Raw genomic sequence first — 21,691 nt, 5'->3', positions numbered from 1 at the left:
CACTCTGATCGAAAATACATATTTGGGGGGAAAATGGGCAAAGACATTTTTTGGATTTAAATGATTCATCATCATCTTCCCGGCTAGGTATGGGGCGATATGAATTCAAATGACTATTTCCTTTAAATTATAAAAAAAATCAATCATCTTTTTGGGAATTCGGTAAAATAAGCAGTAGGTAGGACATGTCGCATTACAGCTTATGTTCTTGGTTAACTCTGTCTTTCAAACCTTATGAGAATGTCTAAACGTTGACGTTTTGCAAATACATATTTAGGTACTTAGGTAATCTTGCGCCTTGACACAGTTTCAGATCAAAATATAAATAGCTGCTGTTTATGTTTTATCATTTCGATGATAATAATATGACAAACCTATATGGACCTTTGTTTTTATTACGTAGTACCTACTTACGTACTTACTACTACGTCTTATATGCTAAGTTACGACTAAGACTGCATAGTAGAGGATTAATTATTTGTCTTGACTATCACTTGGAATAGAAGTCGTTGTATGATATTGTTGTATTCATATACGTAAGACCATACTATGTTAGGTATATACCTACCGCCTACAAAGGCATCTATTGTGCAACTTTAAGATATCTAGCGACATTGTTCTGATGCGAAATAAACGTACTACGTTAGCAGACTGCTACATGAATATCTCTACAGGTACAGTTTACGAGTACCTACCTATTTAAGCCTTTCTAGACTTATCTATAAACAGAAAGGCAGTTTTTTTTTACTTGCTGCTAAAAAATCTGTGAGCGTGACACTTTTGTAGAGGCTACGTACACGTGTGTAATTTTTATATACAATTTTGCTTCATTTTTAGAGAAACCATAGAAAAGCAACACCATACGCATCTTTAGACTTTTGCCCAAGTAAGAAATAATAAGGTTCCTCTGCTCCTCATGTTTCCTGAACCGTTGCAATTCGTTCGTAGCCACAAAACTATTTCAGCTATGTACGGCCAGCTTGCAAGCAATTCTGAAGCCGGCGCCTAAGGTATGAGAATTTAATCTATTATTAGGTAACAGACTCCGGTAGAAATACCGATGTTCGGTATCATTTTCTATCGTTTTTCATTCTATTGCTGTCTACAGTCTACACTTGAGATGTTTTGAATTACTGCATCTATTTTATGTAGGAGCAATGAACTCCGTAATATGCTTGATCCGTACTACCTACTAAGTACTTGTATAAAATCGCTGTTTCCCCGCTTTTTCCCGAACTTTTTCCCATACCCGGACAAAAGTGTATCCTTTCTCAGGGACTTCTTTCGAGACTATCTATAGGTACCTATATCAAACATTTTAATTGATCCAGTAGTTTTAGCGTACCTACAGACAGGCAAAAAACGCTCTAAATATGCCACTATTTTGAAGAACTTTATGAGATGTTCAACTGTCATAGAAATTAGAGCGAGTGCTCTTATCGGGCGTTGCCCTCGCGAAACAACTTCCAGTCCAGATAATTTAAGAGGTCTTGACTTATTCCACTAACGAGGACAGTAAACAGCTTTATATCATAAAATAATAAGTATCTGCCGTTGTTAATAAGCACGAAAATATCTTTGTCTTCTGTTTTGTTTTCCAAGTAAAATTACTGAAATGGTATTGTGAAAATATTTAATGAATTAGAATATCAACAGGAAGTCATCTTTGCAAATAACTTGGTATAGATAGTTCAACTCAGATTTGCGCGCGGCCCTATGTGTGCGTCGGCTTGTAAATATACAACTTTCGTTCGTGTGACAGTGACGTCGTCCGAGCATGACGTGTTCTTATCGCTTTTTGTTATGGGTACAGTCGTTTACGAAAATGTCTAGTTCTTCACGGAGAAAATGTTTAAGGAGTCAGGTAGCGTTTCAAAAAATGAAACAACATTCAAAGCTTTTTATTATTACATTTTACAGTTTTTCATTATTTTCTCATACGTTTTTTCAAATTGACATTGACAGTACCTAAGAAATAAATGAGGTGAAATATCTAAGATGAATTAAATACTTCTTACATATTTTCTAGCTCGGGGTACGAGGACAATAAATAAAAGTGTGGACTAAAAATGCAAAATTCATCATTTGATTTTTCAAGGAGCGATTCAGAATCATTATAAATAAATAAACATTAAATTACGTAATAACTGTTTTCTTTAAACAGCCGTAACCCCTAAATAACTGTATTTGTACCCGACTGTACCTCTTGTCACGCACACAAAGTCACTGTATATGTACAAGGGTTACCCACACATAAGGCCGCGCGCAAGACTGAGTTGAACTTACTATAATTGTACTACATTTATAGGTGCTTGGTAGTAGCACAATTTTGGGGATCCATTGCAATCATGAGCCTAAATGTTGACAGATTATCTCGGATAGGCATGATAATTTAAACACAAAAAAAAATACAAAAAAGGCGTGTTTTCCTCACGCCTCCTAAAATTACATAAAAATATGCTTAATATCCAAAAATTTACGGTGCAGTCTCCTTTTACGGAGCCATAAAAGCATTAATGTAACCCGCAGTGCTATTAAGAGCGCAAATCTGCAGTTATTTAATAAAAGTAAGTAAAACAAGAGGAGGCAAAGCGTTTAGTGGCTCGGTATTATCTTTACGACTGTTTACCGCGGTAGAAGTAATCCACAGCATCCCAATTGTGTAAAAGGTAGGTACCTAACTGTAAAAGTAAATATTAGATGGCTACAGCTAATCGACTGTTGTTTTGTCATAGTTCTCTAAACTACAGCAATTCTACTTAATTTGTTGATAGATTTTATAAAATATCTACGTGCTGTTCGGAAAACTCACCACAAAATTCATTAGTGAAATGGTAAAAACTACCGATAATTTATGTATCAATTGTCTTATCAACCGAAAATGTGCGTTTTTACTCACAAAATTAGTGTTTAGGTAAGTAAATAAGCTCTTATTATATTAGCCAGTTATCTAATTGGTTCTGTCTAGAGACCGTAGATATGAATTGAAATATTTTGCGATTGGCACTTGATGGAAATATACATTAATTCACGAGACTTGAAAGAGCTAATACTTAAATACTTAGTTACTCCTATTGTAAGAATATTATGAGTGGTTTAATAATAGCAGTAAGTGCATACATTTCAGTCACTATTTATTTATCAGTTCGTTTACGCTGACACATGCTGACATCGCTATTAATGAGATTTTGACCGAATATTTTTGTGATTGCTGCGTAACTTGTGGTTACGTGTTACTTTCCTAGATAAATAAATACAGATTATGCGAAGACGATAAAACTTGAGAACTTTTATTATTGACACTTCGGATATCTACTTGAAAACCCTTTTGTTTCCGTCTTTCAATCCGCTTCGGGAAGCTGTCTAGAAACCTACTTTGTAAACGCACCAATTTCCATATAATTTTCAGATAAAGAAAAATGATTTACTACTTTCCCATCAAAGTTGACCACTTCTGTCTGCATCAATTATTCGTGAAGCGACATCCACATAGAATCGATAGTGAAATGGGTCACTGTCATAAACACAGCCGTTTCTTACGGACCATTACACACGTGACCATTCAGGCGTCCATATACATCATTTACCATCACTTGATACCATCGGTTCCTTGACAACTGCTGAATCCAAAACAGTTGGCTATAGAACAATTTTGCAAAAACAAACGACTGTCGTTACCTTGCAAAATAGTACAAGAACAGCCAATAGAAAGATTTTGGAAAACAAAGGACAATCGCAAATTCCAAATTCGAGCTTCAAATTAGACCAATCAGATCCTTGTCTTAAAAACAAGATCGAAAATGAAGCATCAGCAGGTGAGCGTGGACTACTGGGCGATGTTCAAGAGCATGGCGATGTATGGGGTGCTGACAGTCTTGGGGTGGATGATGCTGAGGCTGTTCAATGCCGTGTTCTCGCTACCAAGGAGGTTGAGGACGCAGCAGGAGAATATACAGGCTACGTTGGAGGAGTTTCAGGTTGGTAACCATTTACATTTTACGTTTATTATTGAATACTAAATGCTGCCACAAATTGGCGGTGAATCACCCTATCAGCCTGTAGGTATAAACTGTGGTTTCAACAGAAAGTCTTTCCCTATTATTTTCCCGCTATCTCGTTCGTGTATGCAAATATCAAATTTTGCCAAGGGGTAGTTTAAAAACTAGGTAGGTAACATATCAGAAAAAAATACATAAGTAAGGACATACAGCATAAATGGCTCTTTTATCCAGCCCCGGATCTTCAATTTTTTTTAGGCGGGGCAAAAACTGAAAAATGCCGCCCCGCCTACCTACGTACTTATGTTTATTTTCACCAACGAAAGTCACTTTTTTGGTAGGTAAAGGACTTAAAAAAATGTGTCCAAATCATTGTAGGCTCAAACTGTTCGCCAGGTTTAAGTTATGAAGTCGAGACAGACAGTGCCGGCTTTAACTCTACTAGCGCCCTGGGCGAGATTTCTACGGCGCCCCCAACTACAATTCAAAAAAACAGAGACATAATATGTAGTTACCGATTGCGCGAGCGAAGCGAGCGCGAATTTTTTTTTATAGTTAACAAGTCAAAGCAAAAATTACCTAAAATGTAGCCCAATCGTACATAAGTTATTGCTGGTTGGTGAATGCAAAAACACGGGAACACAGGTTGTGATTGCGCGAGCGAAGCGAGCGCGAAATTTTTTGTTATATTTTAGAACTCAAAACAAAAATGACTTAAAATGTAGCCCAAACGTAGATAGCTCTTTGTTGGTGTTGGCGCCTATGAATTAAAATTTTGGGACTTAAAGTAGTACCATAAATAGAAACTAGAAGTTACTTTCTTATTAATAAAAGGACTTAAACTTACTACCTTTTTACTACTTAACTACCTTTTTGCCTAGCAAAAAGGTAGCGTCGTTTGTAGACAAAAAAATTTTCAAAAATAAAAACAACTATAAAGTGAAGCAAGCCCGAAACAGCTTTTTTGAGATTTGGATCACTAAAAGTCCTTAACATATATAATAAAAGGCGACTGTGAAGTGAAGAAGCCGCGAGCGAAGGGAGCGCGAATTTTTTTGAGCATTGGAACATTAAATTAAAAGTAGCTATATGTGAAAAAAAATGTAAGTATAAAGTAAGAAACCGCGAGCGAAGCGAGCGCGAAAATTTTTGAGTTTTGGGACATAAAAGTAGTGTATCTAACGCGCGCGGCATTGTATGACAATACATTAATTTAATTGAAATTTCTTGGTCCAGGAGCGTACCGCGGCGCCCCTGAGCTCGCGGCGCCAGGGTTATTCGAACACCCTGCACCATAGGTTAAGGCGGTCCTGATGCTATCCATACATTTGGATACAGTTCTTGTAAGCTGCGATCTTTGATGAAATTTAAAACAAAAATAGGAGTAAAATTCTGATCAAGGATTGGTTGGGGGCGCCTGCGGCGCCCCTTATGTCCGGCGCCCTGGGCCGTCGCCCAACCGCGCCCTACCCTAAAGCCGCTACTGGAGACAGATTAATGTACACAAAAAGTTAATAAGTAGGTAAAAAGCGCTGTAAAGTAGCAAGCAGTCGGAAGCGCAAACTTTTTTGTTTTTGAAGACTCCATAAATATTTTTTTTCGCTACATTTGACTTATAAAAGGTAAGATAGCGCGGATTAGACTAATGAAGCCAACAAGGCAAAGCCTGTGTAACATTGCGCGAGCGGAGCGATCGCGAAATTTTTTGAGTCTACGACACAAAAGTACCTACATTGTCAAGCCACAAGTAGCCGCGAGCGGAGCGAGCGCGAACTTTTTTAAGTTATTTGTTTGAAGACTCACAAATCAAACTGGGAATCATGTACAAATAAAAAGAAACCGTGATTAGAGCGAGTGCTATTTGTGTTCGTTGATTGGGTGCGTAAAAATAATAAACCATCAGAAAAACAGTACAGAAACGGTAATTTAACCGCGAGCGTAGCGAGCGAGAATTTTTTCACTTAGTTGGAGGATGTTATGAAAAATAATCAAAATGATCAATTAAACATAGCGAAGGCGACTTTTTTTGAAACTTTGCTTGTCAGTATCATGATACAATGGAACTTCCTTATCAAACGGGTGTAATTTCATCAAAATTTTCTGGTGGTGGGGCGTCCCGTGGCGCCCCCTGAGACCGAGGCGCCCGGGTTATTCGCACACCCTGCACCATAGGTTAAGACGGCCCTGTAGGTAACTATTATGGTAATCTGTGATGTAGGATTTAAAATCAGGCAGCCGCTTGATTTTGCCGCCCCCTGAATTTGCCGCCCGGGGCATGGGCCCCGGCTTGCCCCCCCCTAGATCCGGGGCTGCTTTTATCCATACTATGCCTTCTTTCCCTAATTGATTAATTGGGGAGAAATAAGATAAAATAAGAGTTAAGCATTAATGTGGATGGATGGAGAGGTGGAACTAGGAAAAGGTGGATCAATTGGCTTAAAGATGACATGAATAGGAAGGCAATAGTATTGTATGATGGCTGAAACAGAGCAAAATTGGAAAACATTTCGCGCTGAGCACAAATAACTTGCGAACTTGGGTAGGAAGAAGAAATAGGAGAAAAGCAAGATGAAATCCCCATGCTAATATTTATCCTACGCATACAATACATTACAAAAATTACATAGGTAAACAATAAAACCCTATTGCTTGATTCAACGGTGGTTTGAACAAACATTGATTTTCTGTATCTACCTCTATTTATCATAGTTTGTTTTATTATATTGCTTGTGTTTCTCAAAACACGAAGTAAACAATTTAATAATATTGAATAACTGAGATTGATGGTTTTGCTTTATTCGTTGTAAAATATACAAATTATAATGTCTCATGTTTACGCGTATCTATGTGTTTTGGTTGCCAAGGAGTTAATTTTCGATAAATACAGACTAGTTTGTGAGGTCGAAGGTGTAATTAAAACTTTGACACAATTTCATAAAATACCGCTATGAAATGGGACAAAGTTTTTAAAGTTATTGATAGTCATTTAATACATTGGGTCATACAGACCCAATATTTTACTACTTATCAAAACAATTTCTATAGGTTTTTATAATAATTTTCTCATACCTATAGGTAACTTCCTAGTTCAACTTGCATTAAATATTCTAAACACTTCTTTTTTTTAAGTGGCTGTGGAGCTTGTAGCGTTATTTTACTACAGAATAACTTAATGTACCATTTCAGAGGCGGTATCCAGACCTAAACGTGACAGAAGAAGACATAAAGAACGCTGAGAAGGAACTAGAAGAATGGAATAAAGAAATGGATGAAAAACTCAAAAAAGATAATGCAAATGACGAAGAATCTGAAAAAAGTGAGAAACCACCAGCTGTTGAAGGTTCAGACAAGAAAACTATATAATTGTATGAAGGCCTTTTGTTTTCAAGGCTACTCGTAATAAGTCGTAATGTACCAGTATAAGTTGATACGCCTCTCTATGAAACTTGCGCAATACATAAGTTCAGGTGAAAATGGTTTGTATATGATGGGTTTATATTGATTACTATTGTTTACGATTGATAAAGGTATTGTGTATCTATTGAATGAATGTTTCAGTTTGAATATGGATTTAATAAACTTAGTCAATATTAACTGTAGTTTCATACCTACAAAATACGAGGTGTTTTATGCCTTCGAATCTGGAATCTGTTTTAATTTAAAACATTGTAATTTATTGATATGCTTATCATTTTCCCAATTAAGATCGATCTATCAATAAGAACTGCGAAATGCAGGCTGCTAAAATGGATAAATAAAATCATAAGGTAGGTATCTAAGAGTACCTACTTAGGCCAAATAATCAGTTAGGCACATACTAAGACATGAGTCTCGCAGAATAAATGTAATCATCATAATTAGGCAGGTAGGTTATGAGTCCATAAACGTTTATTGTTGTCTGCCGTCGCCCATGACTAATACAGAAAAATTACAAATGTTGTTTACTTAGGTATTGTTCTCAGTTTATTGTGCGCAAAGTGATGTCCTCCTAGCCGATTATCGGCTACGGCGGCTGTTCTCATGTAAGGAGATTAGCCAACTGCGCAGGACATATTATAGTGCACAAGCATTTGCGCAGACACAGGTGCACTCCTTATTCCTTCACTCTCATAGCCCGATGGGACGGGAATCCGACACGACCGGAAAGAGATCAGGCGCAGGACCGACATTTACGTGCTCTCCGATGTACGGGTGAATCAATCACCAACTTCCAGGCTTCGAGCTGCTTTGTGAAAGTCTTCTAAAACCCACAAAGCGATTTCGGCCCGACTCGGGAATCGAACCCGAGACCTCGTGCTCAGCAGCCACACTTGCGACAACTAGACCAACGAGGCGCAAAGTAACCAGCATCTAATTAAACACCTTTGAGTTCATGATAACCAAAGAGTTTTTGAAAAAAGTAAATCTGATAAGAAAGAGATTGGGGTCACAAATAATGTCAACACACTATTTGATATCTGCGCATGCATGCCCAGCACGATGAGTTTTGTTTGGGGAAGGCCTTTGCCCAGCTGTGGAAGTTTTTCAGCTCTGGCACCGACTTTGATAATTTGTTTAAATTTTTTCTCCTTATTATAAATCTGTTTAGAGGTATATAACGCATGTTATATGTATTAAGTACTAGCCGTTTTCCCGTGGTTTCACCCGCGTCCCGTGGGAACAGCCCATATGGGGATATAGCCCTCAGTAATACTCAAGCTTCCGAACAGATAAATAATTTTTTAAATCGCTTCTGTAGGTAGTACTTTCGGAGTTTTTAGAACAAAAGTTTCTACAATATCTATTATATTAGTATGGATAAACAAAATAATCTCCAAATAGATTTCGAGCTCAGTGATGCAGACCACGGATTTGCATAGGGCTGCCATCTCGAATTTCGTCAAACCCGGACAAACATTAAAAAAACCCGGACTTTTGGCGTAAATCGCATTTTTTCCCCGAACGAGTACGTTTTTTTTTAAACAAAATAATACCTAATTTGTAATCCATTTACTTTTAACATATACTTAAATTCAATGAGGTGCTTCCTTACATGAAAAGTGTCCGGGTTTTCCCCGGACACTTCTTGAAACCCCGCCCGGACGGCCCCCGGACGGCCTCCAAACGAGGACAAATCCGGGGAAACCCGGACGGATGGCAGCCCTAGATTTGCATAGCGCGGAGTTCACGGTCCGATTTGTTCCGCGGTTTACAGCCCACTGGGTGCTTGTAATATGCACTTCCTATGCCATGATGGTAATGAAATTAGTTACGACGCGAGTATTTTCACACTTCAGTGATTATTGTAATATATTTAAAATCGCGTGGGCAAAGAAAAAAATACATTATTTTAGTTGATAATTTGCAAAAAAAGTTTCGCATGTTTTTGAACAGAGTGACTTCATATTTATCAGGATAAATGTTGTACAGTTACAGTAAACAAACTTAAGTGTACACTCTTACTTGTTTTTACAATAAGATTCACTCGCAAATTAAACTAATTAAGTTAAAGTTTATTAATTTGCAAGTTTTAAAATAGTATTTTCTTGTAAAAAAAAAAATGTTTTTCTACGTATGTTGAGTTGATATTTTAATAAAATTAATGGAAATAAATATCACTATAGTATTATAGAGAAGCTAGGCACTCAAAACATTGCATCTCTTGATACATATACAATCAATGCCAGATGACAGAAAATCTAGATAAAATAAACATAGTCACAGATGTCCGGCTGTTTGTTTTTCAATGTCAACTTTAGTTCTAAGAGCTGTCTCTAACAAAACGAGAATTGAATTACTCATCAATGTGAGTAACTGCTCTTTAATGGCTCGAGTGATGGACTTTAAGTAGATGATTCACTGATTAAGATTAAAATCAATCAAAAATAATCTTAGTGAAATTATTGTGCAAAATATCAGATTTACAGTTCAAAATAGGTTGTAAATATTTATTGCAAAAATACACTTGGGGACATTAAATTCTGGCCAGAACTGGAAATAGATATGTTTAAAAATAGATTTTATTAGCATAGGTATCAGATTAGATTCTGTTTTTGTAAATACATAGAAATAAACGAGTAGCACCTGGTGAATTTATTTCCATATTTACATCCTATTATAGCATGATAAAAAAATATCAAAAATGGGCAGACTCTAGCTAGCTCAAAGGTCTATTTATAAACCCTATTACTTGCCCGGTCAATCAATACTCAGCTGGAGCACTGCTAGATAAAAACAGTCCCGTTCAGGCGTTCACCCCTTGAAACTGAAGTTCAAGTGCCCACCGCTAGATGGCAGTGTACCGAGCGACACAAAAGCTGGCTAAACCGGCCCCCCGAGGCGTGGTTCCAAGAGCTTTCACCCCAGCTAAAATGTTATTGATCGGTTCGCAGAGTACCAATGCAACAGTAAATACACAGTCGTATTCGGCGTGTTTATTATTATCTTTTGAGTCGTCGATATGAAGAATATGTCCTCGATGTATAGATAAGTTATCATTCGCCGGTGGCGTAGTAAACACTGACATTAATCAGTCCGTTGCATGGATCTTAGTACGACAGGCGCGTCGATTGCTCAATTAAATTTACCGTGATTTGATCAGTGATGTTTTGTGGACTCAGCTGGTGATTCTGTGCTCAATATGACGAGGTCCAGCTACCGTCCTCTGGTGCCCAGGTCTTCCAATAACTCCTTGGATACGCGAGATAATGGGTGAGCTATTTACTTTTATTTTTCATTGATAGTTTTTCTTTTCGGCGTGAATTATTTTCCGTAGTCAATCCTATCGGTACTTTTTGTTACATTTGAATTAATTCTAAGACTGTCCTTTGTTTCATTCAATATAAAGATAAAGTCTGGCACCTACAGTCCAGCAAGTGATAAGTATTCAAATTATGATGGTAGGGTCTTTTCAACATGTTTCCTTAACAGGTTTTGCTGAGGCTGGTCCTTGTTCAGGAATGTATGTTTATTAAGTGTACCCTTTTTTGCGGCATTGATTTTTGTGCCGGCTCTCATTATTGTCCACCTTCCTACTCCGTTATTTTTCTAAGAAATATATAATTTTGGCTTGCTGCATTGTCAAAATATGCCTTTGTGCCTACAGTGATTCAAGTTTGAACCTGTTTTCTGAAATGTAAGTCTGCTATACTATACCCATATGTTTTTCAATTAAGTAGGTACATTCTTTTGAAAATGAAAAGAATACACTTAGTTCAATGTATGGTTTTTACCACACGCTCAGGGCACGCGAAGGATCTCCCATGGAGCACCAAACATCTTCAAATGAGAGCCGTTGTTACGTTTTCAACACAAAGACTTCGAAACTAGGAACCGGCTAGACCCAAATGTGATAAAATTCCATAATCAGCATTGAAATTATAAATAGCTTGATGACGATCCCGCATGTATATCTGGTATACATTATGACAAAGAATAAGCACTGAGGGTCATCAAGACATTCATATTAAACCTTCTTTGTATTAAAATACTCCTTTGTTGAACCTATCAGGCTATTTATTTATACAGTTATTATTCTAGCTCCTCTTCTTACCAGCATAGATAGATGTGATATCAATCTGTAGATCTAAGGAAATCTGACGCATCTAATGAGGAAACTAGACAATTTACGTGTCTTTATATTGCTCATAATCTTTAACCCAGTCCTTCATAATGGATAAGGAAATATTGTTCCAACAAAAAAAAAATGATGTGTTTTACACAGAAAACTAAACATGTTTATTCATTCGGGGTTTTGATTGAATAATGAAACCTTCAAAGTAATCTTATCAATGTTTTGTAGTCAGTGTTTATATATGTTACCTATTTACTTTCACAACAAAAGTAAATATTTACTATGAACCTAATATAGTGCAATAATTCGAAGAGGTTCAAATCAAGTGGGAAGGTAGCTACTATGGGTGCTATCTGGTAATATTAATAAAACCTTACTTTTAACGACGTCAAAAATCATCAAAGGACCCCTCCCGCTGTGGGTTAGCAACAGTGAGAGAGTGTCAGACTCTTACTGACTAAAAACCGTCGTTTATCCGTCGTAGGTCTTTTATGTACCACGGTAACTCTTTCGAACAATCCCGCAGCCCCGGTAGATTAAAATGATCTTGAGAGTAGAAGAGGAAAACCAGAAATATTACGATTTGCCTAAAAGAGTTGAAATCGTATATTCGAATTTTCTCAGTTTCTCAATAAGTGAAGGTTCTCTTAGTTGTCCTTTTAAGTAATGAAAACCTTCACAGTTTTAAGGTAACTTGGCATAGAGACGGGAAACTAATCAAGAGCCGAGTATGGCAACATGGCACGAAGAAACTTTGCGAAAATATGGGCACACTTGCCAAACTTTATGTAATCAGAAGTGACAGGTTGGAGGCTATTATTCAGTAATTGTATAAGTTATGAGCCTGTAAATATAAACAGAACTACTTACTAGGTGCTTTGTTCGGTGAAAGTCTAGGAAGATTTAAAATGCAAATATGTATATTTAAATTATTAATGAGACCATATTTCTGGTAATTAGTGTAATGGTGTGGCCGTTATACGATCGGCAACTGTGACTCTCAAAGCTCTTATATAGTTAATTCCCTACACTTCTTAACCTTGTCTTATTCTTCTGCTTGTCAAAATTTCACTAGGTAACTACTAGAAAATGTATAAACAAAACACTAATGTGCTTTTGTGAGGCTTCGACTGGCTAACATTAACATTAGCAAAGTTACATGATAGAAACTGTACCTAGTTATGTCACTTTTTATAGTAAAAATTAAAGTTATAACAAAAATAGCTCTCAACACAAAGTTAAGTAGGTAATATTCAGCCATACCTATGTACTTACTATTCATCTACGATACAAGTAAAAACATGCTGACTAGTTTTCTAAAAAGGTGATTATGCTAAGATAAATGAGTAATGCAATGAACACACCTAAGAATGATGATGACGGCAGTTCACGATTCGGTATCAAAGTGCAATCATAATAAAACTAACTCTAGGAATCTGTTGTCTTTGAGCACGAAGGTTGTATATAAAACGATCAGGTAAATACCTATCATTAAAAAAGTTACATTAAAATCACCTTTGTTATCTATGGCTGTGTCATTTTTATTCAGACTTGTTGTCACCTGTTCATTTGAAAAACTTTTTTTATGCATATAACACGTGTTTACGTCCATCTTATTATTTGACATAATGATAATCACACCTTTTAATTGACTTTTTATCGTTCATTGGATAAGATAAATAAAGCAATCGTCAATTAGCTCTCATTATCGCATTAAAATGAAGACACGAAAATTTTATAATTGCCGACAGTAACAATGAGTCAAGTCACTGTTAATCTGATGTATTCCATGATAAATAGTGACTCCACTAACATTATAATTGTGTAATCAACACTTAGGTACACCTTTTTGGTCGGCAGATTTGACCTACCTACGTTTAGTTCCTACGCTTTAGCTGAGTACCAAATCAATTATGACTATTTCCTACGTATCCAATCCTAATTATATTTAAGAAACATTTGAATTGGTAACATAGACACCAAATACTTTGGGGTACATTAAGCATTATATCTTTGATAGAATATACATGCAACAAAGGGTGTGCTATGTATGAATATAGATGGATGGAAAGGAAAAGGTAGACCTAGGAAAAGATGGATATTGCCTGAAAGATGACATGAATAGGAAGGGAGAGAGAGAGTCAGTATGACGAGTGACAGGGAAAAATGGAAGAGGAAGTCATATTGCGCCGAACCCAAATAAAATTGGGAACAGCCATGCGATTCTGTAACAAACACATCATCGATGCTAACAACGACGAGTTCACAGATGTCGCATCGTAGACATCGCTTTTAAAAACAACGTTGATAAAAACCGTATTCGCTAAGCAAAAAAACTCGTCGACGATCTGACGAACAACGATGACGGCTTAGATGTTTACAGTGTTGCCAAAATTCCATTTAAAGTATAATCGAGAAAATCTCGACTAACGTTTTTTGGCGTTATTTCGACATTTTAAATCAATGTAAATGCATAATATGCATGTTTAAGACACATTCTATTCGTTATGCAACGAATAATTAATTAATTATATCATTTTCGATATAGAAAATAATGACTCAAATCTTTGACATTTGTTATAAGGTTATGTAGTATAATATATAGTCTGTGTCATTTCAAAACTCAAACATTTTGCTCATAACTAGATTATAAGTTTATTTATTTAAATACGAGAAAGATTTCAAAGCTCCAAATGGCTTTAAGCGGTCAAGTGGACTTTAAAAAAAGTTGTACCCATAGCCAACGGCATTCTACTTGTCCTGTGTTTTAGTTTGGTTCCAAAACTGTCGAAAGTAAGTACACAATACGTAACATTTATATTTTAATATACAATACAGTCTTTGTGAACTACGTCTATTAACTAAAATATTTATCTTTTAGTATCTCGCAACGCACTGCCTTCGTTGAGTCAGCTGGAAGAGCTAGTAAGCTTTTTGGAAAGCAAACCATGTTTGATTATGATGGGCCATGCTCGTACTGCGAATGCGAGCATGCATGCATGATCCGTAAACAACAGCCCTAAACAGTGAAGTAGTGGGTGTATGAAAATATTGGAGCAGTGGTGTAAGGTTAGTAAACAATAATCATTTATGAACCTATATAGTGTGTGTTTACTGTTGCATTGAATCATGGTAAGTATAGTAGGTACTCTTCTACATTATGTTTTGTATGTATTAGGTACTAAATTAGTATTGACAGCAGGCAAATACAATGACTTTACTCTATCCTTCAAATTCAATCATAAAGGCATTTGAAATTACAACTGAAAGTTAAACCACACCAAGCAAATAGTTGTTCTATTTATTTTATATATTAGGTACACCATATAAGTTTTGCTTGTGTTACAGTACTGGAAGGACAAAAAGGAGCAGTTCAGAGGAAGTCCAGTTCTATTGCAGCTGCGAGCCAACATGAATTTGCCAGAACTCGGTGTAATCAAGTTAAAAATACATTCTATTATGCAAGGAGAATGTTTTGGAATCTGAATTTAAAAATAAATGCATATTAAATTCTTGACCGTTATTTGAAGCTTACTAGTTTGAGATAGGCACCTACGTGTTTTCCGCTTTTATCTCTGTCCTTTTCTACCCCATATCTTGCATCTCTCTCGCACACCGACCAGTTTCACTCCCCACCAGGCAGGAGGCGACGAGTGTTCTCGGCGGCCACAGTTCGTCATTGGCGTCTTGTTTTCCGCCCGAGAAGGTTGGTCTAACCAACCGCTGTAGTATTTCGTTGAAAAATAAACTCAGTGCTCTCGCAGAACACAGGTGAGTTTATAATATTTTATACAATTTGTTAACGGTTTTACCGTTCGATATTCGATTTTGCGAAATCAAGTGTTAATATTTTGTACATCTACCCCTTTTTTTGTCACGAGTTTCTTCCGTGTACTTTTTTTTTCAGTAATTTGTTTTCAGAATAAGTGACTTATAAAGCAAATACGGATGCGGTAAATAGTAAAGCTACCACAGCCCGTGCACGTGACTATGGAAAAGAAAGCAAGCCCGAAGTTCCTAAGGCACCTGTGGCCCTAGTTCAATCCTGCAAGGCGTTCAACTTTTTGACAAAAAAGAATGGTGTGAGGTGCGGTCCAACCAGCATCTCCTTAGTTCGGACTGGTCACTACCGCACTTGAAGAGGGCTGGTGGTGTCAAGAAAGCTTTTCGGCCTTGAAAGACTTGGTACGCTCCCCTCGGACTGCCAGTAAGTCTGTTAGCCACCCCCCATGGGGGTCGGCTCATTATCACGGCGTGTGATGGTTTTCGGCCTTGAAAGACTTGGTACGCTCCCCTCGGACTGCCAGTAAGTCTGTTAGCCACCCCCCGTAGGGGTCGGCTCATTATCACGGCGTGTGATGGTTTTCGGCCTTGAAAGACTTGGTACGCTCTGCCTAGGACTGCCAGTAAGTATACTAGCCACCCCCCGCAGGGGTCGGTTCATTATCACGGACCCGCGCAGGGTACCAATCTTGCATTTTGCGAGTCGCAGCATCATTACAAAGCAGGGACCAGTAAGTATACTAGCCACCCCCCGCAGGGGTCGGTTCATTATCACGGACCCGCGCAGGGTACCAATCTTGCATGTTGCGAGTAGCAGCATCATTACAAAGCAGGGACCAGTAAGTATACTAGCCATCCCCCGCAGGGGTCGGCTCATTATCACGGACCCTCGCAGGGTACCAATCATGCATGTTGCGGGTCGTACCATCATTGCAATCTACCCTCGCAGGGTGGCTTTTTGGATCGACTTTCGAAGAGTCGCCATTATAACCTTCCCTCGAAGGGAAATGGTAATCACACTCACGCTGAATGGCGTGTGACGCAAAACTCTAAAAGCTCCCTTGGGATATCACGAGTAAATTACAATAGGAACCATGTCCAACAGAGGAAACAGAAAGCGTCCAGGACCGCAGGCGGACTTTGATGCGTCCAACAAGGCACGTAAGTTATGACTTTCCAGGCGGGTTGCCTAACATTATATCAGGACCAATGGAAAGAAATGGGAGCTCCGCCTTTCTTGTTAAAAATAATAACTGGGTATTGCATACCATTGGCCAAAAGCCACCTTTGATAGATAATGCCAGATTTGACCAGAGAGTCCAAAGAGATGGATGTCGTCATATCCCAAATGATAAAACAAAAAGTTCTATTGATAGCTGCAAATTCTGCCAGCTTTCTTTCCAATATGTTTCTTGTGCCCAAAAGGCGACGGAAAGAACCGTCCAATACTCAATCTCAAGGTTCTCAACAAGTTCATAATTACGGAACCCTTCAGTTTAATAAATGTTTTTCGGGTGCTAGAGTTTCTTCAGAAAGACGAATGGCTGTGCAAGTGGATCTCGCCCAGGCTTACTTCTACCTTCCGGTAGCCGAAGGTCACAGATATGTTCTTCGACTAGTATACAGAAGAAGACTGCTTCAGATTACGTGCCTACCATTTGGCTTAAGCACGGCACCCAAGACCTTCGCCACAGTGACCAATTTGGGTGGCTCAAACTTTGAAAACTCAAGGGTTACTTATAATTGTGTATCTCGATTTTCTGGTGGCTCACCAAGATATATTTGCCTACTTTGGGATCATTTGCACCATGTTTTGGATGGCAAGTGAATAAATCGCAAGCATTATCAACAAGATAATGACAAAACGCACTACGTGACAAACAGCACGACAAACTTAGAAGACCTGCATAGCTTGATAGGACTTTTAAACTTCGCAAGTTTTCGTTGTTCCATACGGCAGACTGCATTACCGGGCTCTCCTCACTTTCCTCAATGCAGTGTTGAACAGCAATCTATACCTACCCTATTCATGGAACCGTGAGCCAAACGGTGAACAAACCATAAAAAGGGTTCTTATAAGTCACGATTGAAGTAATGATCATATTTTATAAAAATAACTACGAAAGTAATATACTGACAACATTAGAAATGATATTTTAGAACGATGTCTGTGGAACTTATGCAATCTTTTCAAACGTAATTGAAATCAAATATGTATAATAAATGCCGTAAATTATTTTCTTAATTTTAATGAAATATGTAGTAAATCGTTGACATTTAAAATGAACCTAGAAGTCTTGACTGTCATACATAGAACCCTACTTAATTGAAGACCACAGATACTAAGAACATTTTACATAAAAATGTGACGTTTTTGTCATCGGTCGGGTTATACCCACCATTTTGAAAAAGTGTCATTCTTTGGTTACATTGTGGGCTCACGGCTCGGTGAATGGAGTATAGCAATGTTGAACCTACCAGCAGATACCTTAGCAGATCTAAAGTGGTGGCTGGTCAGCTGCCACCAAACCTTGGATATTCATTCGCCACTTCCCTGTCACCTTATAACCACGGACGCCTCCGATGTAGGATGGGGGCACAACTGAACGGAACTCCCGTAATGGGTTCATGGAACGAGAGAGAAAAAGGCTTTCACTGCGATCTGAAAGAGATGCTTGCAGTATTAACTGGAAAATCACGGCAAGTTGCTAAAGAGATCAACAGCCATTTTTCAATGCAGAAATGGGACTGTGGTGTCATATCTAAGAAATCAAGGTGGCACCCGATCAAGGAGCCTACCGAACTTGACGTACAGAGTATTCAGTTATCTTGAGCTGTATCAAATCTATCACGTCGTGAATCATATACCAGCCCTATTCAACAGTCAGGCAGACCATCTCTCCCGACACAAACCTCCACCGGAGTGGCATCTTGTATCAGCAGTGGACCTATTTGCCTCGAAGCGAGCCCAGGGACACATAGTTGTGTACTACGTGCCCCTAGATCTGAAGGACCCGAAAGCGGGGTTCCACGATGCATTTTTCTCAAGTTTTGACTTACCCGCTAGCATGGGTATTACCGCCACCTTACCTTATACCGTAGGTCCTCAGTCATCTCAATTCAGGAACGGGAGTTAATCTCATAGTAGTTCCTTCGGTGGCACCAGGTATTTTGGCGAGCAGATTTGAAGTCCCGATCATTAGCAGTACCCTACACACTGATGAACCTCGAGCAGAAACCGATAGACACAGCAACGGGGATACCCCCTGCCAAGGTCAAGGAAATGGGGGGGGGGGAGGGACAAGGAGTCTCTCCGACTGAAGTCTTCTTCAATCCACACGCAACACTTATCAATCAGCTTGGAGTCGATGGTTAAATTGGGGCGAAAAGTATGAAATTGGATCCTATGAATCCTTGAATCCCTATTTGGACATAGGTCCAAATAGGTAAAAATTGGGTAAGTATAGACTTACCCAATTTTTAGCGGACTTACACATAGTAAATAAACTAGCATACAATACTATTTTATTACACAAGTCAGTTATAGCTACACTATGCAATGCAGAAACCACTCTAGAGCTAGGTTCACACGTTCTAGTCGGACACATTTTAAAATCAATAGCGCTGAGCAAACCTGTTCCCCGGGAAGCCGTCCATCTGGAATATTGACCAATTGGTAACCTACTTAAGTGCAGTAAACGTAGACGAGAATAATCCATTTGCAACTTCCAGGCACACTGCTGCTCTTTCTTTTGCTAGCTTGTTTCGGAAAGGCGAGTCCATGATCTTTCCTTGCTTGCAATAGACCCAGAACATTTCAAAAACAACAAAGATAATTTAATCTTATGGCCAGTCTTTGGCTCTAAGACCGACAGTTCTAGTCATAGGCAGTCGGGTTGTTGTTTGATGGATAATCAGGAAAATATAAATCTAAGTCCAGTGTATTGGGTCAGAAAGACTAAAGCCTTGTTAGAAGATAGACGGACATCGGCTAATTCCTTAAATTTATTTATATCCGTTAGAGGCAGGCACCCGAACGATGATGCGGGTGGATTAAGACATTGTTAAAAGAGGCAGGAATAACTACAACCCCAGGAAGCTTCCACTCGGCGGTAGCGTCAAAATCTGTGTTGACAATATACCTTTGGACGATATATTAGCAAAGGGTAATTGGCGATCAGGCAATACATTTGCCCATTTTTACAGAAGGGAAAGATACCCACTAAATAGAAGTAGCAAGTTATCTCGATTATTTAATTAATCCAGCTGATTAATGTCTATATTTTTGTTACTATTGTTATTAAGAAGTATCGCAATGTTTTTGTTAATTACTATTAGAAAATGAAATCAATTTTTGCTTTTGTTCTTGCATCTCTCTTTTAATTTTTATTACTCATCCTTCGAGCCCCTTTCCCAACTATGTTGGGGTCGGCTTCCAGTCTAACAGGATGTAGCTGAGTACCAGTACCAGTTAACTTTGATTACATTAGTATTCCAGGACGCAATACACATACTTACATGTGATTACTCGTGTACCTAAGTACCTATTTACATACACAATTTCATTGTGCTTTTGCTCACATTGGCGTCCACTTCCACCAGGCGATAACAAACACGTCTCAAACTAGTAAGCTTCAAATAACGGTCAAGAATTTAATAGCAGCGTTTTACCTGAAATAAAACGCATATTAAATACTTACCTTATTTGAAGCTTACATTTTAATTTCTGCCTGGTGTTTTCGACTCAATGACGAACTGTGGCCGCCGAGAACACTCGTCGCCTCCTGCCTGGTGGGGAGTGAAACTGGTCGGTGTGCGAGAGAGATGCAAGATATGGGGTAGAAAAGGACAGAGATAAAAGCGGAAAACACGTAGGTGCCTATCACAAACTAGTAAGCTTCAAATAAGGTAAGTATTTAATATGCGTTTTATTTCAGGTAAAACGCTGCTATTCATTATAAAATACAAAATAATAAAAAGACATGATGAATTAAAATATTGTTTTATTAATTCATGATTACAGAAAAGTTCAGTATTTTTATAAAAATTACTTTGATACCTGCACACTATTGTGTAATGTTAAAAATGTTTATATTACTATTTAACATACACAGGTAAAATACATATGTATTGTTAGAAGGTGTCTACATAGTATTGTTTATTAAATAACTTCTAGCATGACATCCACTGTCCAAGTCACTGCTAGAGTCCGGCTTGCTTATCCACCAGGTCACAGTTGCTTCTTACCTACCTCGTACTTATCAATAATATCTGGATGGTTGATGGCATCTAATGTATATTGTTGAGTCCTTGAGGCAGATGCTTGTGAGACATTGTTCTTGTAATGTCACATAGCATTATTTGGTACTTAAATCCCACTAACAAAAAATTTGACAGTACCTGCAAAAGGTGGATGGACGGTAAGTTTTAGGCATCTATCCACTGTACTGTATGATGATTTATATTATATTGATTAAGTGTAATATATTGGTGCGGTTGCTAATTCCTCCTCGACGATTCGCCTTTGTTAGGAAAGGGGAAATCTCAGGAAATCTTTCAACTGTCGAATCTGTTCTTCAGTCAATCTTATTATAGTTTCTATCAGTAGTTAGTGTTAGTAAATCCATAATACGTATCACGGAGGCCTGACTTCTTATTTATTTAATTATCATGATGTTTAGTTTCTTCCAACGAAAAATCATACAGGAAAGACGAACTGCCATCTAAAACATTAAAAATAGGCGCAAATGTTTCAGGGATTAAAGTACGATAAACAAATCATCATAAAAACATATTTTCACATTGCAATTTATTAAATAACTTGTTTTACTTACATTTCAATCGCCTTCATCCAAGAAAACATCCACAATTTACAAGCTTTTCGGTTTGACAGATAAAATCGAAGGCGAAGGCGAGGTTGTCGTTGCAGGCGAGGATGTTTCGTGTTGCTGAATACCGATTTTCATACATTTGGCACCAAATGTTAGTTCTATGTCACGCCGTCAACATCGTTGAGGCGCTACGATCGCGCAATTTTAACTAATGAATACCGCCGAGTTTTCATCTGATGTTACAACGATGATTTCTTGGTTGTAAAGATGTTTTGCCTTAGTGAATCGCACCCCAGGGCAGGAGGAAGAAGAATGAAGATCTTTGATAGAATATCAAAAAAACATTTTATATTTGAATTTAAAGCATTTCGTTCACCTTATATACTGTTTTAATAGTTGACACGCTAGTGCAAACGTGACAGTAACAATTAGCGGCCATTTGGATTACAAGCAAGGTAATTAGTCTATCGTTAATTGATACAAAACAATGTATGGGAGACCCTGGTATTTATAGCACGTTATTATGT

The 21,691-nt window shown here is 37.9% G+C and overlaps 2 protein-coding genes and 2 long non-coding RNA genes across 6 annotated transcripts in view; 3 read left to right on the top strand and 1 right to left on the bottom strand.

Annotated features, from left to right (window-relative positions):
* The first annotated feature begins 3,369 nt into the window (after window positions 1-3,369).
* LOC124631927 lies at window positions 3,370-7,637 on the top strand. Its single transcript, XM_047166564.1, has 2 exons — window positions 3,370-3,977; window positions 7,185-7,637. Exons 1-2 carry the CDS (start codon window positions 3,801-3,803, stop codon window positions 7,359-7,361), a joined length of 354 nt encoding a protein of 117 aa, XP_047022520.1. The 5' UTR covers window positions 3,370-3,800; the 3' UTR covers window positions 7,362-7,637.
* Window positions 7,638-10,494: 2,857 nt separating this feature from the next.
* The window catches only part of LOC124631610, a 95,149-nt gene continuing 83,952 nt past the window's right edge, over window positions 10,495-21,691 (top strand). For 2 of the 3 annotated variants that reach the window (XM_047166096.1, XM_047166095.1), the window contains exon 1: window positions 10,495-10,688. In XM_047166096.1, coding sequence (XP_047022052.1) covers window positions 10,618-10,688 — 71 coding nt within the window. In that variant the 5' untranslated portion in view covers window positions 10,495-10,617. The remainder of the gene's footprint in view (window positions 10,689-21,691) is intronic. The other variant, XM_047166098.1, reaches the window with a different exon arrangement.
* LOC124631612 lies at window positions 14,185-15,050 on the top strand. The gene is made up of 3 exons (XR_006984527.1): window positions 14,185-14,343; window positions 14,432-14,619; window positions 14,899-15,050. It is a non-coding gene; the product is annotated as an uncharacterized LOC124631612 (long non-coding RNA).
* On the bottom strand, window positions 20,679-21,457 carry LOC124631613. The gene is made up of 2 exons (XR_006984528.1): window positions 21,168-21,457; window positions 20,679-21,056 (listed from the first exon to the last, which is right to left on the bottom strand). It is a non-coding gene; the product is annotated as an uncharacterized LOC124631613 (long non-coding RNA).

This window comes from Helicoverpa zea, chromosome 7 (genome assembly GCF_022581195.2).
Source record: "Helicoverpa zea isolate HzStark_Cry1AcR chromosome 7, ilHelZeax1.1, whole genome shotgun sequence".
NCBI classification, from domain to species: domain Eukaryota; kingdom Metazoa; phylum Arthropoda; class Insecta; order Lepidoptera; family Noctuidae; genus Helicoverpa; species Helicoverpa zea.
This window is presented reverse-complemented; position numbering and strand designations above follow the sequence as displayed.